Below are 15,896 nucleotides of genomic sequence, written 5' to 3' on the forward strand. Positions count from 1 at the left end.
CAGAATCTAATACCTTCCAGGTACATGACAAGTGCTCACCATATACTTGATGAATCAATTGAAGAGAGAAATGAGTGCGCTCTGAGGCCAGACAGTCCAGCCCATGGTGGGCTGAATCCTCGCCCTCTACTGCCCCAGAGATAGGCTAGGGCTGCTGGTGGCACTGAAATTAGAATGCGTGGTGGGCAACGCCAAGCCCCCAGATTGGGGAGCTGCTGTCGCATGTGTCTCGGACTAGAGGAAAAGAAAGCAGAGGGAGAATGCTGAAGTTGCCTTTTCAGAGTTTCAGGAACTCACCTCCCTCGCTTTTTTCTTTGAGATTCTCCATGTAGTTGGTTTTCCTCAATTCTCCGATGATACCCTTGTTGGCATCGTCCAAGGCCTGTGGATGGTAGAGGGAGCTTAGCCCCTATGTTTGGCACCTACACCATTAATTTTCCCCACCCAGAGCAATCCCAGAAGGCAGGGCTCTGGTGGGAACCTGCCACCCTCAGTTTCCCTCTGGCCCCTCCAATGACCCCTACCCTCAGGTTAATCTACACTTACTGACTCAGAATGATCCACACCAAATTGTGTCTGAGAGATACATGACTGCGAGTCAGTCAAACGCATTTCTCTTGGGCTTAGGCATGTATTGGGAGTTGTGTCTATCTACTCATTTCTACCTTTAGATGAACTCCTAAAGCTGCTTTTGGCTTCAGTCAATGCAAAAAGACAATCCAAACCCGCAAGCACTCAGCAAGGCAGCACTGAAGAGACCCAGAAACACACCAAGGGGACAGGCTGGGGGCTGGCCTGCCTTCAGAAGGGCCTTCCAGGATGTTTGCAGTTTCCCCAACTCGAGTGCACGATCCATAGGGGCCTGGAGCTCAGCCTGTGAGCCTCTGGAGGGCAGGTCTTGCCTTCTTGCTCATAGCAGGCCCGTGGCTGGCACTGACAGAACACCAGCTACACGTGGTAGTGTCTACCGAGCAGCTCCGGGGCCTGGATGCACTCTCTTGTGGTATTGGTCTGCCCACCCCCTCCCACTATGAGCCTTCCTACCTGGAGTTGCCAATCCAGGAGGGTGAGGGGTCAGGGGCCTGGTCCCATGAGGAGTCAGTGAGGGTCACAGGCACCTTCTCTCTGCCCCTAACCCTTCAAACTACTGCCCAGCCTTCAAGGTGACCTCAAATCCTCCTTGTTGGAAAGCCTCCAGCTCTGCCTCCCAGCTGGGGCTCTCTCACTCTGAATTCCCCTAGTCCCCTATGGCGCTGGTCATGAACCAGGGTTTGTGCTTTGTATTTTTTTTTTTTTTTTTTTTTTGAGACAGAGTCTCGCTCTATCACACAGGCTGGAGTGCAGTGGCACGATCTCGGCTTACTGCAAGCTCCGCCTCCCGGGTTCACGCCATTCTCCTGCCTCAGCCTCCCGAGTAACTGTTTTTTTGTTTTTTCTTTTTAAGAGACAGGGTCTTGCTATGATGCCCAGGCTGGTCTAGAACTCTTGGACCCAAGTGATCCTCCCCTGCCCTCAGCCTCCCAAAGTGCTGGGATGACAGGTGTGAGCCACTGTGTCTAGCCTTTCGTTGTAATCTTCTTGTGGGCCAAGACAATGGCCGCACACATTTGGGCTTGACAGCCTGGAGCCAATCTACACTCGGGGAATATTTCCTGAACTGAACGACCATGCTCTCTGTCTGCAGGGCGATCACATGGAAGTATGTGGCGCATAGTACATCTGGCAGGGCTGCAGTGAGGTGGGTGCTCTTCGCCTAGAAGCCAGAGCTGGGGACACGGTGTATATGACGAGGACGACAACATGCTAGGCCTGGGCTTCCCTGGGCCATGTGGTGGCAGAGGATAGACCGCGCCTGCTGGGGTCTTTTGGGTATGATTTCTCTGCCATGAAAGGGCAGCGTTAGCCTCACCACAGTCCTCACAAACAGCTCACCATGAACCTGCCTCCCAAAAAACAGAGGGGATCAGGTCACTTCTCTGCTGTCCACAGCCCTTCAAGTCCAGGCTGGTGTGGCGACTGTCTGGGGCTCCGTCACCACCATCCCCCGCCATCAGGAACCCACCAGCTCTGGGACCCAGGCCAGGATCTCTCTTCTGCCGGCCACCGGCCCTCAGCGCCCGCCTCCCACATCTTCAGTGCACTTGCCCCTCCTCGGCCTGGCCAGCTCTGCTATCCTTGTCCTTCAGAGCACAGCATGAGGTCTTCCTCCCACTGGGAGTGTCCTGAGCCTTCACTTCTCAGGGTCCCTGCTCTCTTTGCCCAGTGCCTGCAGACCTCAGGCTGGTCCCTGACACCATGCCCCTTTGCTGCCCACAAGTTATGCAATCTGGCTTCTTTCAATGATGGCACAAGCTCCCCAAGGACAGGGGCCCCATTTACTTCACTCCAGCAGATACTTCCTGGGGTCCAGCTGCGTGCCAGTGGTGCTCTGGAATTTGGCTGTGGGAAGGGCTTAGGGAAGCTGTCTGGTCAGAAGCGGGAGGAAGAGGCCTGGGTGAGTGCGCACCTGTGAGGTTGGTGTGCAGACTTTACTGAGCTTGTGCGTCCACCTGGATGCACTGGGAGTGGGTGGGGTGGGGGAGCCCAGAGCACCTCCAAGTTTCTCCCCTGATCTCTGCCTCCTGACACAGTCTAGGCCAGCACTATTCAACAGAAATTTCTGTGACAATGGGAATATTCTAGGTCTGTATTATGTACACCCATAGGTCACATGTAGCTTTTTTTTTTTTTTTTTTTTTTTTTTTTGAGACGGAGTCTCGCTCTGTCACCCAGGCTGGAGTGCAGTGGCGTGATCTTGGCTCACTGCAACCTCCATCTCTCGGGTTCAAGCGATTCTCCTGCTTCAGCCTCCCGAGTAGCTGGGACTACAGGAGTGTGCCATCACACCTAGCTAATTTTTTGTATTTTTAGTAGAGACATTGTTGGCCAGGATGGTCTCAATCTCCTGACCTTGTGATCCACCTGCCTCGGCCTCCCAAAGTGTTCGGATTACAGGTGTGAGCCACTGCACCCGGTCTCACATGTGGCTATTAATGACTTGAAATGTGGCTAGTGTGACTGATAATTTTACATTTTATTTACTTTTTTTTTTTTTTGAGACGGAGTCTCGCTCTGTTACCTAGGCTGGAGTACAATGGCATGATCTTGGCTCATTCAACCTCCACCTCCCAGGTTCAAGCGATTGTCCTGCCTCAGCCTCCCAAGTAGCTGGGACTACAGGTGTGTGCCACTATACCCAGCTAATTTTTTGTATTTTTAATAGAGATGGGGTTTCACCATATTGGCCAGGCTGGTCTCAAACTCCTGACCTCAAGTGATCCATCCACCTCGGCCTCCTAAATTGCTGGGATTACAGGCATGAGCCACCACACCCAGCCTAGTTTTAATTAACTTTAGCCACAGCTGCCTCCTTGAGCAATGGAAGTCTAGGTAATTACAAGTGCACAATGTGGACTTTGATGGGGGACATATCAAGGCTGTGAAAGCCAGATGTGAGGGCTCCTCACCCAGACTGAGGGGTCAGAGAAGGCAGCCTCAAAGAGGGGACATCTAAGCTGAAACCTAAAGGTTGAGTGGGAGTTAGCCAGGTGAAGGAGGTGGGAAGGGAAGGTTTAGAATATTCCAGGCAGAGATAACAGCATATGTTATGAGGCATAAGAAAGCTGTTTAGGCCGGGTGTGGTGGCTCACACCTGTAATCCCAACACTTTAAAAGGCTGAGACAGGAGGATCGCTTGAGTGCAGGAGCTCAAGACCAGCCTGGGCAATATAGTGAGACCTCATCTCTACAAAAAATAAAAATTAAAAATATCAGCCAGGCATGGTGGCCTGTACCTGTAGTCCCAGATACTTATCTCTTGAGCCCAGAGATCAAGGCTGCAGTGAGCTGTAGTCACACCACTGCACTCTAGCCTGGGTGACAGAGCAAGACCTTGTCTCAAAAAAAAAAGAAAAAGAAAAGAAAAAAGAAAGCCTGTTTAGGAAGACAGGAAGTTGGTATTGGCTGGAGCTGGAATGCAAGGTGATGGGGGCTGGGGACTGACCAGCAGGAAGGCTGGAGAGGCCCACAGGGGAGAGCTTACCCAATGCCTTCCTACCCCTGTGGGAAAAAGTCAGGAACAGAGACATTCGGGAAGCAATAAAAGGTTTAGGCAAGAGAATGAGGAAATCACACTAGATTTCTTATATCCTGGAGGTAGTATTTTTCAAACTGCAAGTCCTAACGTCAATTTAGACCCTGGGCCACTGACTGGTCCATGGCCTGTTAGGAACCGGGCCACACAGCAGGAGGTGAGCGGAGGGTGGGCAAGTGAGCATTAGGCTGTCAGATCAGTGGTGGCATTAGATTCTCATAGGAGGGAGAACCCTATTGTGAACGGCACATGTGAGGGATCTACGTTGCACGCTCCTCGTGAGAATCTAATGTCTGATGATGTGAAGTGGAACAGTTTCATCCCAAAACCATTTCCCCCACCATCAGTCCATGGAAAAATTGTCTTCCACAAAACTGGAGCCTGGTGCCAAAAAGCTTGGGGACTGCTGATAAAAGAAAATGAGGGCTGGGTACAGTGGCTCAGTCCCAGCACTTTGGAAGCCCAAGGCAGTAGGATCACTTGAGTCCAGGAGTTTGATACCAGCCTGGGTAACAGAGTAAGACCCTGAGTCTACAAAAAATAAAAAATTAGCCCCCAGCATGGTGACATGCATCTGCAGTCCCATCTAGATGGGAGGCTAAGGTGTGAGGATTGCCTGAGCCCAGGAGGTCAAGGCTACAGTAAGCTATGATCTCACCACTGCACTAAGCCTGTGTGGCAGAGAGACACTCTCTAAAAATAAATAAAAAGTAAAAAGAAAATAAGAAAATAAAGCTAGGTACAGTGGCCCATGCCTGTAATCCCAGCACTTTGGCAGGCCAAGGCAGGAGAATCATTTGAGGCCAAGAGTTTGAGACTAGCCTGGCCAGCATACTGAGACTCCGTCTCTACTTATTTATTTATTTATTTAGAGACAGGGTCTCGCTCTGTCACCCAGGCTGGAGTGCAGGGGTGAGATCACTCCTTGTTACAGCCTCCACTTCTCAGGCTTAAGTGGTCCTCCCACCTCAGCCTTCCAAGTGGCTGGAGTGAGTCACCACGCCCGGCTAATTTTTTTTATTTTTTAGAGATAGGGTTTCACCATGTTGCCGAGTCCCAGCAACACGTTGGGTCCCAGGCTAGGTCCCACCATGCCTGGCCCCGTCTCTATTTAAAAAAAGAAAAAAAAAAAAAAAAAAAAAGGCCAGGCATGGTGGCTTATACCAGTAATACCATCACCTTGGAAGGCCGAGGCGGGCAGATCACTTAAGGTCAGGAGTTCGAGACCAGCCTGGCCAACATGGCTAAATCCCATCTCTATTAAAAATACAAAAATTATGGCCAGGCACGGTGGCTCACACCTATAATCCCAGCACTTTGGGAGGCCAAGGTGGACAGATCGTTTGAGGTCAGGAGTTCCAAAACAGCCTGGCCAACATGGTGAAACCCCATCTCTACTAAAAATACAAAAATTAGCTGGGCGCGGTGGGGGGACGCCTGTAATCCCAGCTACTCGGGAGGCTGAGGCAGGTGAATTGTTTGAACCCGGGAGGCGGAGGTTGCAGTGAGCCAAGATCACACCATTGCACTCCAGCCTGGGTGACAAGTGAGACTCAGTCTCAAAAAACAAACAAACAAAAACAACAAAAAAGAAAAAAGCCAAGCACAGTTTACACCTGTAATCCCAGCACATTGGGAGGCTGAGGAGGGTGGATTGCCTGAGCTCAGGAGTTCAAGACATAGTGAGACCTCATCTCTACAAAAAAATTTAAAAATGAGGCAGGAGGATAACCTGAGCCCAGGAGGTCGAGGCTGCAATGAGCCATAACAGTGCCACTGCATTCTGACCTGGCCAACGGGAGTGAGACCCTGTCTCAATAAATAAATAAAAATAAGAAAACAGAATGCAATAGGAAATATCAGCATGCAGAGTACATAGCAGAGGTAAATATATTTTGTAAAATTTTTGTTTCTGGGCTGGGCGCAGTGGCTCATGCCTGTAATCCCAGCATTTTGAGAGGCCAAGGTGGGCGGATCACGAGGTCAGGAGATCGAGACCATCCTGGCTAACACAGTGAAACCCCGTCTCTACTAAAAATACAAAAAATTAGCCAAACGTGGTGGGGGGCGCCTGTAGTCCCAGCTACTTGGGAGGCTGAGGCAGAAGAATGGTGTGAACCTGGGAGGCGGAGCTTGCAGTGAGCTGAGATCACACCATTGCACTCCAGCCTGGGCGACAGAGCAAGACTCTGTCTCAAAACAAACAAACAAACAAACAAAAATGGCTGTGGAATGCCTGCCCAAGCAGGCTGAGGGGGAACTGAAGGCCTGACCACCCGACCCCACTCCCGACACCCGAAGCCCAGTGGGTGGAAAGGCTCACACTGATGATGGCCCGCTGCGCCTCGTTGTTTTGCACAAGCTTTGCTCTCTCCAGGGCCTTCTCAAAATTGTTCACGGCTGACTCGAAGTCTCTCAGCTTCACTGGAGAGCAAGGGGAGAAGGCACAACACAGGTAGAGTGTGACAATGTGTGGTGCATGATGGAGCCTCTGGCTACTCAAGCACTGCCAGGGCCCATCAGAAGCTTGTGTGAGCCGTAGTCGGTCCCAGGCCCCAGGGAAGCATCACTGAGCTGCTCAGCACCATCCCTTCCACCATGTTCCTGGGCTATGTCACCATCGAGAACCAGGACTGAGGAACCTGGGCCTCATTCAAAGGCGTTGGTGAGAGAAGGGGACTGTGGTGCAGTCTAGTGCACACATCATATGTCTCTAGAGTGGAGGAGAAAACCGCATCCTGCTCCGTCTTTAGATTGTTCCGGAAGAGGAAATTCTTTTTTTTTTTTTTTGAGACAGAGTTTCACTCTTGTTGCCCAGGCTGGAGTGCAATGGGGCAATCTCGGCTCACTGCAACCTCTGCCTCCCAGGTTCAAGCGATTCTCCTGCCTCAGCCTCCTGAGTAGCTGGGATTACAGGCACATGCCACCACACCTGGCTAATTTTGTTTTTCAGTAGAGACGGGGTTTCGTCATGTTGGTCAGGCTGGTCTTAAACCCTGACCTCAGGTGATCCGCCTGCCTCAGCCTCCCAAAGTGCTGGGATTACAGGTGTGAGCCACTGCTCGGCCAGAAATTCATATTTTTTAAATGGTCATTCATTTTTTTCAAAAATGATATGCAGACCAAAGCACGGAGGGCTGGATGCAATCCATGGGCCAGCTGCTGGGACCTCAGCTGTCTCGAGCCCAGGCCCCACTCAGGTATAATCTGAACCCACAGAAAAAGCGGCTCATCTGGGCTCTCCGTGCCAATTAGTGCTGGAGCTGGGACTGAAATGATTAGCAGATTGATTGAGAGATTGATTTGAGCCCTCAGAGCTTAATTTCATTTTAAAAAATTAAATACATAGGTCAGGCCAAGCGTGGTGGCTCACGTCTGTAATCCCAGCACTTTGGGAGGCCAAGGTGGGTGGATTGCTTGAGGTCAGGAGTTCGAGTACCAGCCTGGCCAACATGGTGACACCCCGTCTCTACTAAAAATACAAAAATTAGCCAGGCATGGTGACGGGCGACTGTAAACCCAGCTACTCGGGAGGCTGAGGTAGAAGAATTGCTTGAACTCGGGAGGCAGAGGTTACAGTGAGCCAAGATCGCGCCACTGCACTCCAGCCTGTGTGACAGAGCAAGACTGTCTCAAAAAAATTAATTAATTAAAAATAAATACATACATACATAGGCTAGTTGCGATGGCTCATACCTGTAATCCCAGCACTTTGGGAGGCTAAGGCAGGCAGATCACTTGAACCAGGAGTTCAAGACCAGCCTGGGCAACATAGTGAGACCCCATCTCTACCAAAAATACAAAATTAGCTGGGTGTGGGGCCGCATGCATGTAGTCCCAGCTACTCGGGAGGCTGAGATGGGAGGATCCCTTGATCCCAGAAGGTCAATGTTGCAGTGAGCCCAGATTGCACTGCTGCACTCCAGTCTGGGTGACAGAGTGAGACCCTGTCTCAAAATATATATATATAATTAAATTAATAGAGACAGGGTCTCACCATGTTGCCCAGCCTGGTCTCAAACTCCTGGCCTCAAGCAATCCTCCACCTTGGCCTCCCAAAGTGCTGGGATTACAGGCATGAACCACCCCTCCTGGCCAAGAGCTTCATAAAGGAGAAAGTGCTTACCAGCCAAGGTCTTCACAAACCACTGCTTTCTTTTACAATTGAGTATATCCAAGATCTATCTTCCTCCCAGGCACTGCTTTGAGACCCATGGGGAAAATAAGCCCTTGTGTTCATAAGTCAGACTTTAAAAGGTCATTACAGCCAGTCGCGGTGGCTCACGCCTGTAATCCCAACAATTTGGGAGGCCAAGACAGGCGGATCACAAGGTCAGGAGATAGAGATCAGCGTGGCCAACATGGTGAAACCCCGTCTCTACTAAAAATACAAAAATTAGCCAGGCATGGTGGTGGACGCATGTAATCCCAGCTACTTGGGAGGCTGAGGCAGAAGAATCACTTGAAATCAGAAGGCAGAGGTTGCACTGAGCTGAGATTGCACCACTGCACTCCAGCCTGGGTGAAACAGCGAAACTCTGTCTCAAAAATAAACAAAATAAAATAAAAGGCCATTACACTTGGCCAGACACAGTGGCTCATGCCTGTAATCCCAGCACTTTGGGAGGCTGAGGTGGGAGCATTGCTTGAGCCCAGGAGTTCCAGAACAGCCTGGACAACATAGGGAGACCCCATCTCTACCAAAAAAAGAAATTTGCTGGGCATGGTGGCATGCACCTGTGGTCCCAGCAACTCGGGAGGCTGAGGAGGGAGAATCACCGGAGCCTGGGAGGTTGAGGCTGCAGTGAGCCATGAATGCAGGGATGTGACACTGCACTAAAGTCTGGGTGATAAAGCAAGACTCTATCTCAAAAAAGAAAAAAGAAAGGCTATTATACTTGAAAGGAAATTTAAATGTAATTCTGAAAATATGTGGAGTCGCAGTATTCCTTCCAAGACCAGTGGGACTCTGACATTAAAGGTCTGCAGAGGAGTCACATGTTTATTCAAGAGAGTAAATCATTTGGGATTATTCTTTCATTCTTTCTCTTTGTTTTTTTTTTTTTCTGGAGTGAGGGTCAGGGCCTCACTCTGTATCCCAGGCTGGAATGCAGTGGCATGATCATGGCTCATTGCAGTCTCAACCTGGGCTCAGGTGATCCTTCTACCTCAGCCTCCCAAATATTTGGGATCACAGGTGCCTGCCACCACACTCAGCTAATTTTTTTTTTTTTTTTTTTTTGAGACAGAGTCTCACAGTCGCCTGGACTGGAGTGCAGTGGCACGATCTCAGCTCACTGCAACCTCCGCCTCCCAGGTTCAAGCAACTCTCCTGCCTCAGCCTCCCAAGCAGCTCAGATTACAAGCATGCACCACCATGCCCAGCTAATTTTTTGGATTTTTAGTAGAGATGGGGTTTCACTATGTTGGCCAGGCTGGTCTTGAACTCCTGACCTTGTGATCTGCCCACCTTGGCCTCCCAAAGTGCTGGGATTACAGGCATGGGCCATTGTGCCCGGCCCTAATTTTTTATTTTTTGTAGAGATGAGGTCTCCTTATGTTGCCTTATTTTTTGTAAAGATGAGATCTCCCTATATTGCCCAGGCTCATATCAAACTCCTGGCTCAACTGATCCTCCCACCTTGGCTTCCCAAAGTGCCAGGATTATAAGTGTGAGCCACTATGCCCAGGCTAATATATATATATTTTTTTGAGACAGAGTCTCGTTCTTTCACCCAGACTGGAGCGCAGTGACGCAATCTGGGCTCACTGCAACCTCCGCCTCCTGAATTCAAGCAGTTCTCCTGCCTCAGCCTCCCGAGTAGCTGGGACTACAGGTGTGTGCCACCACACCCTGCTAATTTTTGTATTTTTAGTAGAGACGAGGTTTCACCTTGTTGGTCAGGCTGGTACCAAACTTCTGACCTCAGGTGATCCACCTGCCTCGGCCTCCCAAAGTGCTGGGATTACATGCGTGAGCCACCGTGCCTGGCCCCAGCCTAATTTTTAACTGAGTATGTAATTTAAATGTGACAGGAAAATCACTTGACCCTGGGAGGTGGAGGTTGCAGTGAGCCAAGATCACGCCACTGCATTCCAGACTGGGCAACAGAGTGAGACTCCTTCTCAAAAAAATAAATAAAGTTCACCGGCTTGTAAGGATAAAGTTCAATGATTTTTAGAAAATTTACAGAGTTGAGGCCGGGCACAGTGGCTCACACCTGTAATCCCAGCACTTTGGGAGGCTGAAGCAGGTGGATCACGAGGTCAGGAGTTCGAGACCAGCCTGACCAACTTGGTGAAATCCTGTCTCTACTGAAAATACAAAAATTAGCCGGGTGTGGTGGTGCACGCCTGTAATCCCAGCTACTCAGGAGGCTGAGGCAGGAGAATAGCTTGAACCTGGGAGGCGGAGGTTGCAGCAAGCCAAGATTGTGCCACTACACTCCAACCTAGGTGACAGAGCAAGACTCCATCTCAAAAAAAAAAAAAAAAGGCCTGGCGCGGTGGCTCACGCTTGTAATCCCAGCACTTTGGGAGGCCGAGGCGGGCGGATCACGAGGTCAGGAGATCGAGACCACGGTGAAACCCCGTCTCTACTAAAAATACAAAAAATTAGCCAGGCGTGGTGGCAGGCGCCTGTAGTCCCAGCTACTCGGAGAGGCTGAGGCAGGAGAATGGCGTGAACCCGGGAGGCGGAGCTTGCAGTGAGCCGAGATTGCGCCACTGCACTCCAGCCTGGGTGACAGAGCGAGACTCCATCTCAAAACAAAAAAAAAAAAAAAGAAGAAAATTTATAGAATTGTACAATGGCCACCACAATCCCATTTTAGAACATTTCCATCACTCTAAAAGGTTCCCTTGGAGGCCGGGTGCAGTGGCTCATGCCTATAATCCCAACACTTTGGGAGGCCAAGGCGGGCAGATCACTTGAGGTCAGAAGTTCGAGACCAGCCTGACCAACATGGTGAAAACCCATCTCTACAAAAATACAAAAAAATTAGCCGGGAGTGGTGGCACACGCCTGTAATCCCAGCTACTCGGGAGGCTGAGACAGCAGAATCGCTTGAACCCAGGTGGCAGAGGTTGCAGTGAGCCGAGATTGTGTCACTGCACTCCAGCCTGGGTGACAGAGCAAGACTCCATCTCAAAAAATAAAAATAAATAAATAAAATACGCCAGGCACGGTGGCTCAAGTCTGTAATCCCAGCACTTTGGGAGGCTGAGGCGGGCGGATCATGAGGTCAGGAGATTGAGACCACGGTGAAACCCCATCTCTACTAAAACTACAAAAAAAAAATTAGCCGGGCGCGGTGGCAGGCGCCTGTAGTCCCAGCTACTCAGGAGGCTGAGGCAGGAGAATGGCGTGAACCTGGGAGGCGGAGCTTGCAGTGAGCCGAGATTGCACCACTGCGCTCCAGCCTGGGTGACAGAGTGAGACTCCGTCTCAAAAAAAATTAAAAAATAAAAGGTTTCCTCAGCCAGGCGCAGTGGCTCACACCTGTAATCCCAGCACATTGGTAGGCTGAGGGGGGCAGATCACTTGAGGCCAGGAGTTTGAAACCAGCCAACATAATGAAACTGCGTCTCTAAAAATACAAAAAATTAGCTGGGTATTATGGTGCACACATATAGTCTCAGCTACTCAGGAAGCTGAGGCACAAGAGTCACTTGAACCCATGAGGCAGAGGTTGCAGTGAGCTGAGATGACGCCACTGCACTCCAGCCTGGGCGACAGAGTGAGTCTCCAACTCAAAAAAAAAAAAAAGGTTCCCTCATAGGACTTGGGGAGTCTACTGAACCTCTCTGTGACTCAGTTTCCCTATCTCTAAAATGAGGATGATAATGCCTACATCATAATGATTCAATACAAGAATGCTGGCTGGGTGTGGTGGCTCATGCCTATAATCCCAGCACTTTGGGAAGCTGAGGCGGGTAGATCACCTGAGGTCAGGAGTTCAAGAACAGCCTGGCCAACGTGGTGAAACCCCGTCTCTACTAAAAATACAAAAATTAGCCGGGCGTGGTGGTGTGCACCTGTAATCCCAGCTACTCTGGAGGCTGAAACAGGGGAATTGCTTGAACCCGGGAGGCCAAAGTTGCAGTGAGCTGAGATTGTACCACTGCACTCTAGCATGGGTAACATAGTGAGACTTCGTCTCAAAAAACAAAACAGGGCCGGGCACGGTGGCTCACGCCTGTAATCCTAGCACTTTGGGAGGCCGAGGCAGTTGGATCACCTGAGGTCAGGAATTTGAGACCAGCCTAGCCAACATGGCGAAACCCTGTCTCTACTAAAAACACAAAAAATTAGCCAGGTGTGGTGGCAGACGCCTGTAATCCCAGCTACTCAGGAGCCTGAGGCAAAAGAATCACTTGAACCTGGGAGGCAGAGATTGCAGTGAGCTGAGATCGCACCACTGCACTCCAGCCTGGGCAACAAAAGCGAAACTCCGTCTCAAAAACAAAATGAAACAAAACAAAACAAAAAAAAGTACCAAGGCAGAAGGAAAGTGGCTCAATACATGGGCACTGTTGTGAGCATGACACGATGCTGTGTGGGTCTGCAGCTGAGCTCCTCAAGGGCAGAGGTAGGCTCAAGGTACGCCAAGCTCTAACCAAGCTTTGCTTAATGTAGGCACTTACCACGTGCTGGTCAAAATGGAGTGGCTTATCCCCACTCTCAGAATAATCTGGGAAGGAGAAACACTGGGATGGTAAACTCAGTCCACAGGACTCCTAGCCCTGGTGTGAGCTGGGCCTGAAGGCTGGAAAAGGTAGGGTGGTCATCTCTGAGCCCATACCTTGTGCCTGGGCCACCAGAACACTGGCGTTCAGTTGCCACTCAATGTCCCCTTCCTCCTCGGCACACTGCTGGGACTTCTCGCCATAATTCTGGGCCTGCCAGGCCTGGTCCAGCTCCAAGTAGCAGCGGCCGATCTCGTGGAACAGCCAGGTCTTCTCCAGGATGGTTTTTGCCAGAGGGATCTTTTCTTCCCACCTGGGGACATGAAGAACCAGGGTCAGCTTCATCCCTCAAAACCATGCACTGGGCCACAGGATGCCAAGGCTTCCTGCTGGATGGCGGAATAAAACTTGTTCTCCAACTACCAGTTCTTTTAGATACAAGGCTGGAGTTCATAAGCATAAAGATATTTTAAGACTACTGAGACTATTTTGGTAACATCTATGGAATGTGGAATTTAATACAACAGTTGAGGCTGGCTTGGTGGCTCATGTCTCTAGCACTTTGGGAGGCTGAAGTGGGCAGATCACCTGAGATCAGGAGTTTGAGACCAGCCTAGCCAACATGGCAAAACCCTGTCTCTCTACTAAAAATACAAAAATTAGCCAGGCATGGTGGCAGGCGCCTGTAGTCCCAGCTACTCGGGAAGCTGAGGCAGAAGAATCACTTGAACCCGGGAGGTGGAGGTTGCAGTGAGCCAAGATTACGCCACTGCACTCCAGCCTGGGTGACAGAGCAAGACTCCATCTCAAAACACACACACATACACACAATACAAATAATGTTTAAGAATATTATTACCAAGTATGGTGGCTCATTCCTGTAACCCCAGCACTTTGGGACGCCAAAGCAGGTGGATTGCTTGAGCCAAGGAGTTCGAGCCTGGGCAACATGGCAAAACCCCATCTCTACAAAAAAATACAAAATTTAGCCAGGCATGGTGGTGTGTGCCTGTAGCCCAGCTACGTGGGAGGCTAAGGTAGGGGGATCGCTTAAGCCTGAGAGGTTGAAATTGCAGTGAGCTATAATCGTGCCACTGCACTCCCACCTGGGTGACAAAGTGAGACCCTGTCTCAAAAAAAAAAAAAAGAAAAGAAAAGAAAAAAATTAACTAAGAACATATGAGAGAAAATCAAAACAAAAAAGATTGGAATGAAAAAACACAGTATCAATAAAACAGTAGGATTAGAATTAGTACTTGTCTTTGGGTGGTGAGACTGAATACTTCTCTCTATTTTTCTGTATTTTCCAAATTAATATTTTTTATTTTTATTTTTATTTATTTTTTTGAGACGGAGTTTCACTCTTATTGCCCAGTCTGGAGTGCAATGGCAAGATCTCTGCTCATTGCAACCTCCACCTCCCGGGTTCAAGTGATTCTCCTGCCTCAGCCACCCGAGTAGCTGGGATTACAGGCATGCACCACCACGCCTGGCCAATTTTGTATTTTTAGTAGAAACGGGGTTTCTCCATGTTGGTCAGGCTGGTCTTGAACTCCTGACCTCAGGCGATCCACCCACCTTGGCCTCCCAAAGTGCTGGGATTATAGGCGTTAGCCACCACACCCAGCCATTTTATTTTTATTTTATTTTATTTTTTCTTTGAGACAGAGTTTCGCTCTTGTTGCCGAGGCTAGAATGCAGTGGCGCCATCTCGGCTCACCGCAACCTCCACCTCCCAGATTCAAGTGATTCTCTTGCCTCAGCCTCCTGAGTAGCTGGGATTACAGGAGTGTGCCACCACACCTGGCTAATTTTGCATTTTTAATAGGGACGGGGTTTCCCCACGTTGGCCAGGCTGGTCTGAACTCCGGACCTCAGGAGATCCACCCACCTCGGCCTCCCAAAGTGCTGGGATTACAGGCGTGAGCCACCAAGCCTGGCCTGTGCTTATTTTTTATTTATTTATTTTTCTGAGACAGAGTCTTGCTATGTCACCCAGGCTGGAGTGCAGTGGCGTGACCTCGGCTCACTTCAACCTCCGCCTCCTGGGTTCAAGCAATTCTCCTGCCTCAGCCTCCTGTGTAGCTGGGATTACAGGTGCACGCCACCATGCCCGGCTAATTTTGTATTTTTTTTTCTTTTTTTTTAGTAGAGACGGTGTTTCACCATGTTGGCCAGGCTGGTCTCGAACTCCTGACCTTGTGATCCATCCGCCTCCGCCTCCCAAAGTGCTGGAATTACAAGCGTGAGCCACTGCGCCTGGCCCGGCCTGTGCTTATTATTAAAATATTAATTTGGAAAATGCACACCCGGGCACAGTGGCTCATGCCTGTAATCCCAGCACTTTGGGAGGCCAAGGTGGGCGGATCACCTGAGGTCAGGAGTTGGAGACCAGCCTGACCAACGTGGGGAAACCCCATCTCTATTAAAAATACAAAATTAGCCGGGCGTGGTGGCGGGCACCTGTAGTCCCAGCTACTCGGGAGGCTGAGGCAGGAGAATGGCGTGAACCCGGGAGGAGGAGCTTGCAGTGAGCCGAGATCGCGCCACTGCACTCCAGCCTGGGGGACAGAGTGAGACTCCGTCTCAAAAAAAAAAAAAAAAAGAAAAAAAGAAAACAAAAATTAGCCGGGCATGGTGGCACACAACTGTAGTCCCAGCTACTTGGGAGGCTGAGGCAGGAGAATCGCTTGAACCTGGAAGGTGGAAGTTGCAGTGAGCTGAGATCATGACTCTGCACTCCAGCCTGGGTGACAGAGTGAGACTCCTTCTCAAAAATAAAATAACATAAAATAAAAATAAAAATAACATAACATAAAATAACATAAAATAAAATAGTGATAAATTGAGCCAGGCGCGGTGGCTCACGCCTGTAATCCCAGCACTTTGGGACACTATGGCGGGTGAATCACCTGAGGTCAGGAGTTTGAGACCAGCCTGACCAATATGGTGAAACCTCGTCTCTACTAAAAATACAAAAAGTAGCTGGGTGTGGTGGCGGGCGCCTATAGTGCCAGCTACTCGGGAGGCTGAGACAGGAGAATTGCTTGAACCTAGAGGCAGAGGTTGCAGTGAG

At 50.0% G+C, this 15,896-nt stretch overlaps 1 protein-coding gene across 2 annotated transcripts in view; it reads right to left on the reverse strand.

Moving 5' to 3' along the window:
- Positions 1-15,896, reverse strand: part of TTC25 (tetratricopeptide repeat domain 25) — a 35,261-nt gene that overhangs the window by 3,783 nt on the left and 15,582 nt on the right. The window contains exons 9-11 of one of the 2 annotated variants that reach the window (XM_030808176.1): positions 12,937-13,133; positions 6,456-6,556; positions 298-382 (exon numbers count right to left, since the gene is read on the reverse strand). In XM_030808176.1, the coding sequence (XP_030664036.1) occupies positions 298-382; positions 6,456-6,556; positions 12,937-13,133 (383 nt within the window). The remainder of the gene's footprint in view (positions 1-297; positions 383-6,455; positions 6,557-12,936; positions 13,134-15,896) is intronic. The other variant, XM_030808177.1, reaches the window with a different exon arrangement.

Source organism: Nomascus leucogenys, unplaced genomic scaffold, assembly GCF_006542625.1.
Source record: "Nomascus leucogenys isolate Asia unplaced genomic scaffold, Asia_NLE_v1 Super-Scaffold_285, whole genome shotgun sequence".
Lineage (NCBI taxonomy): Eukaryota > Metazoa > Chordata > Mammalia > Primates > Hylobatidae > Nomascus > Nomascus leucogenys.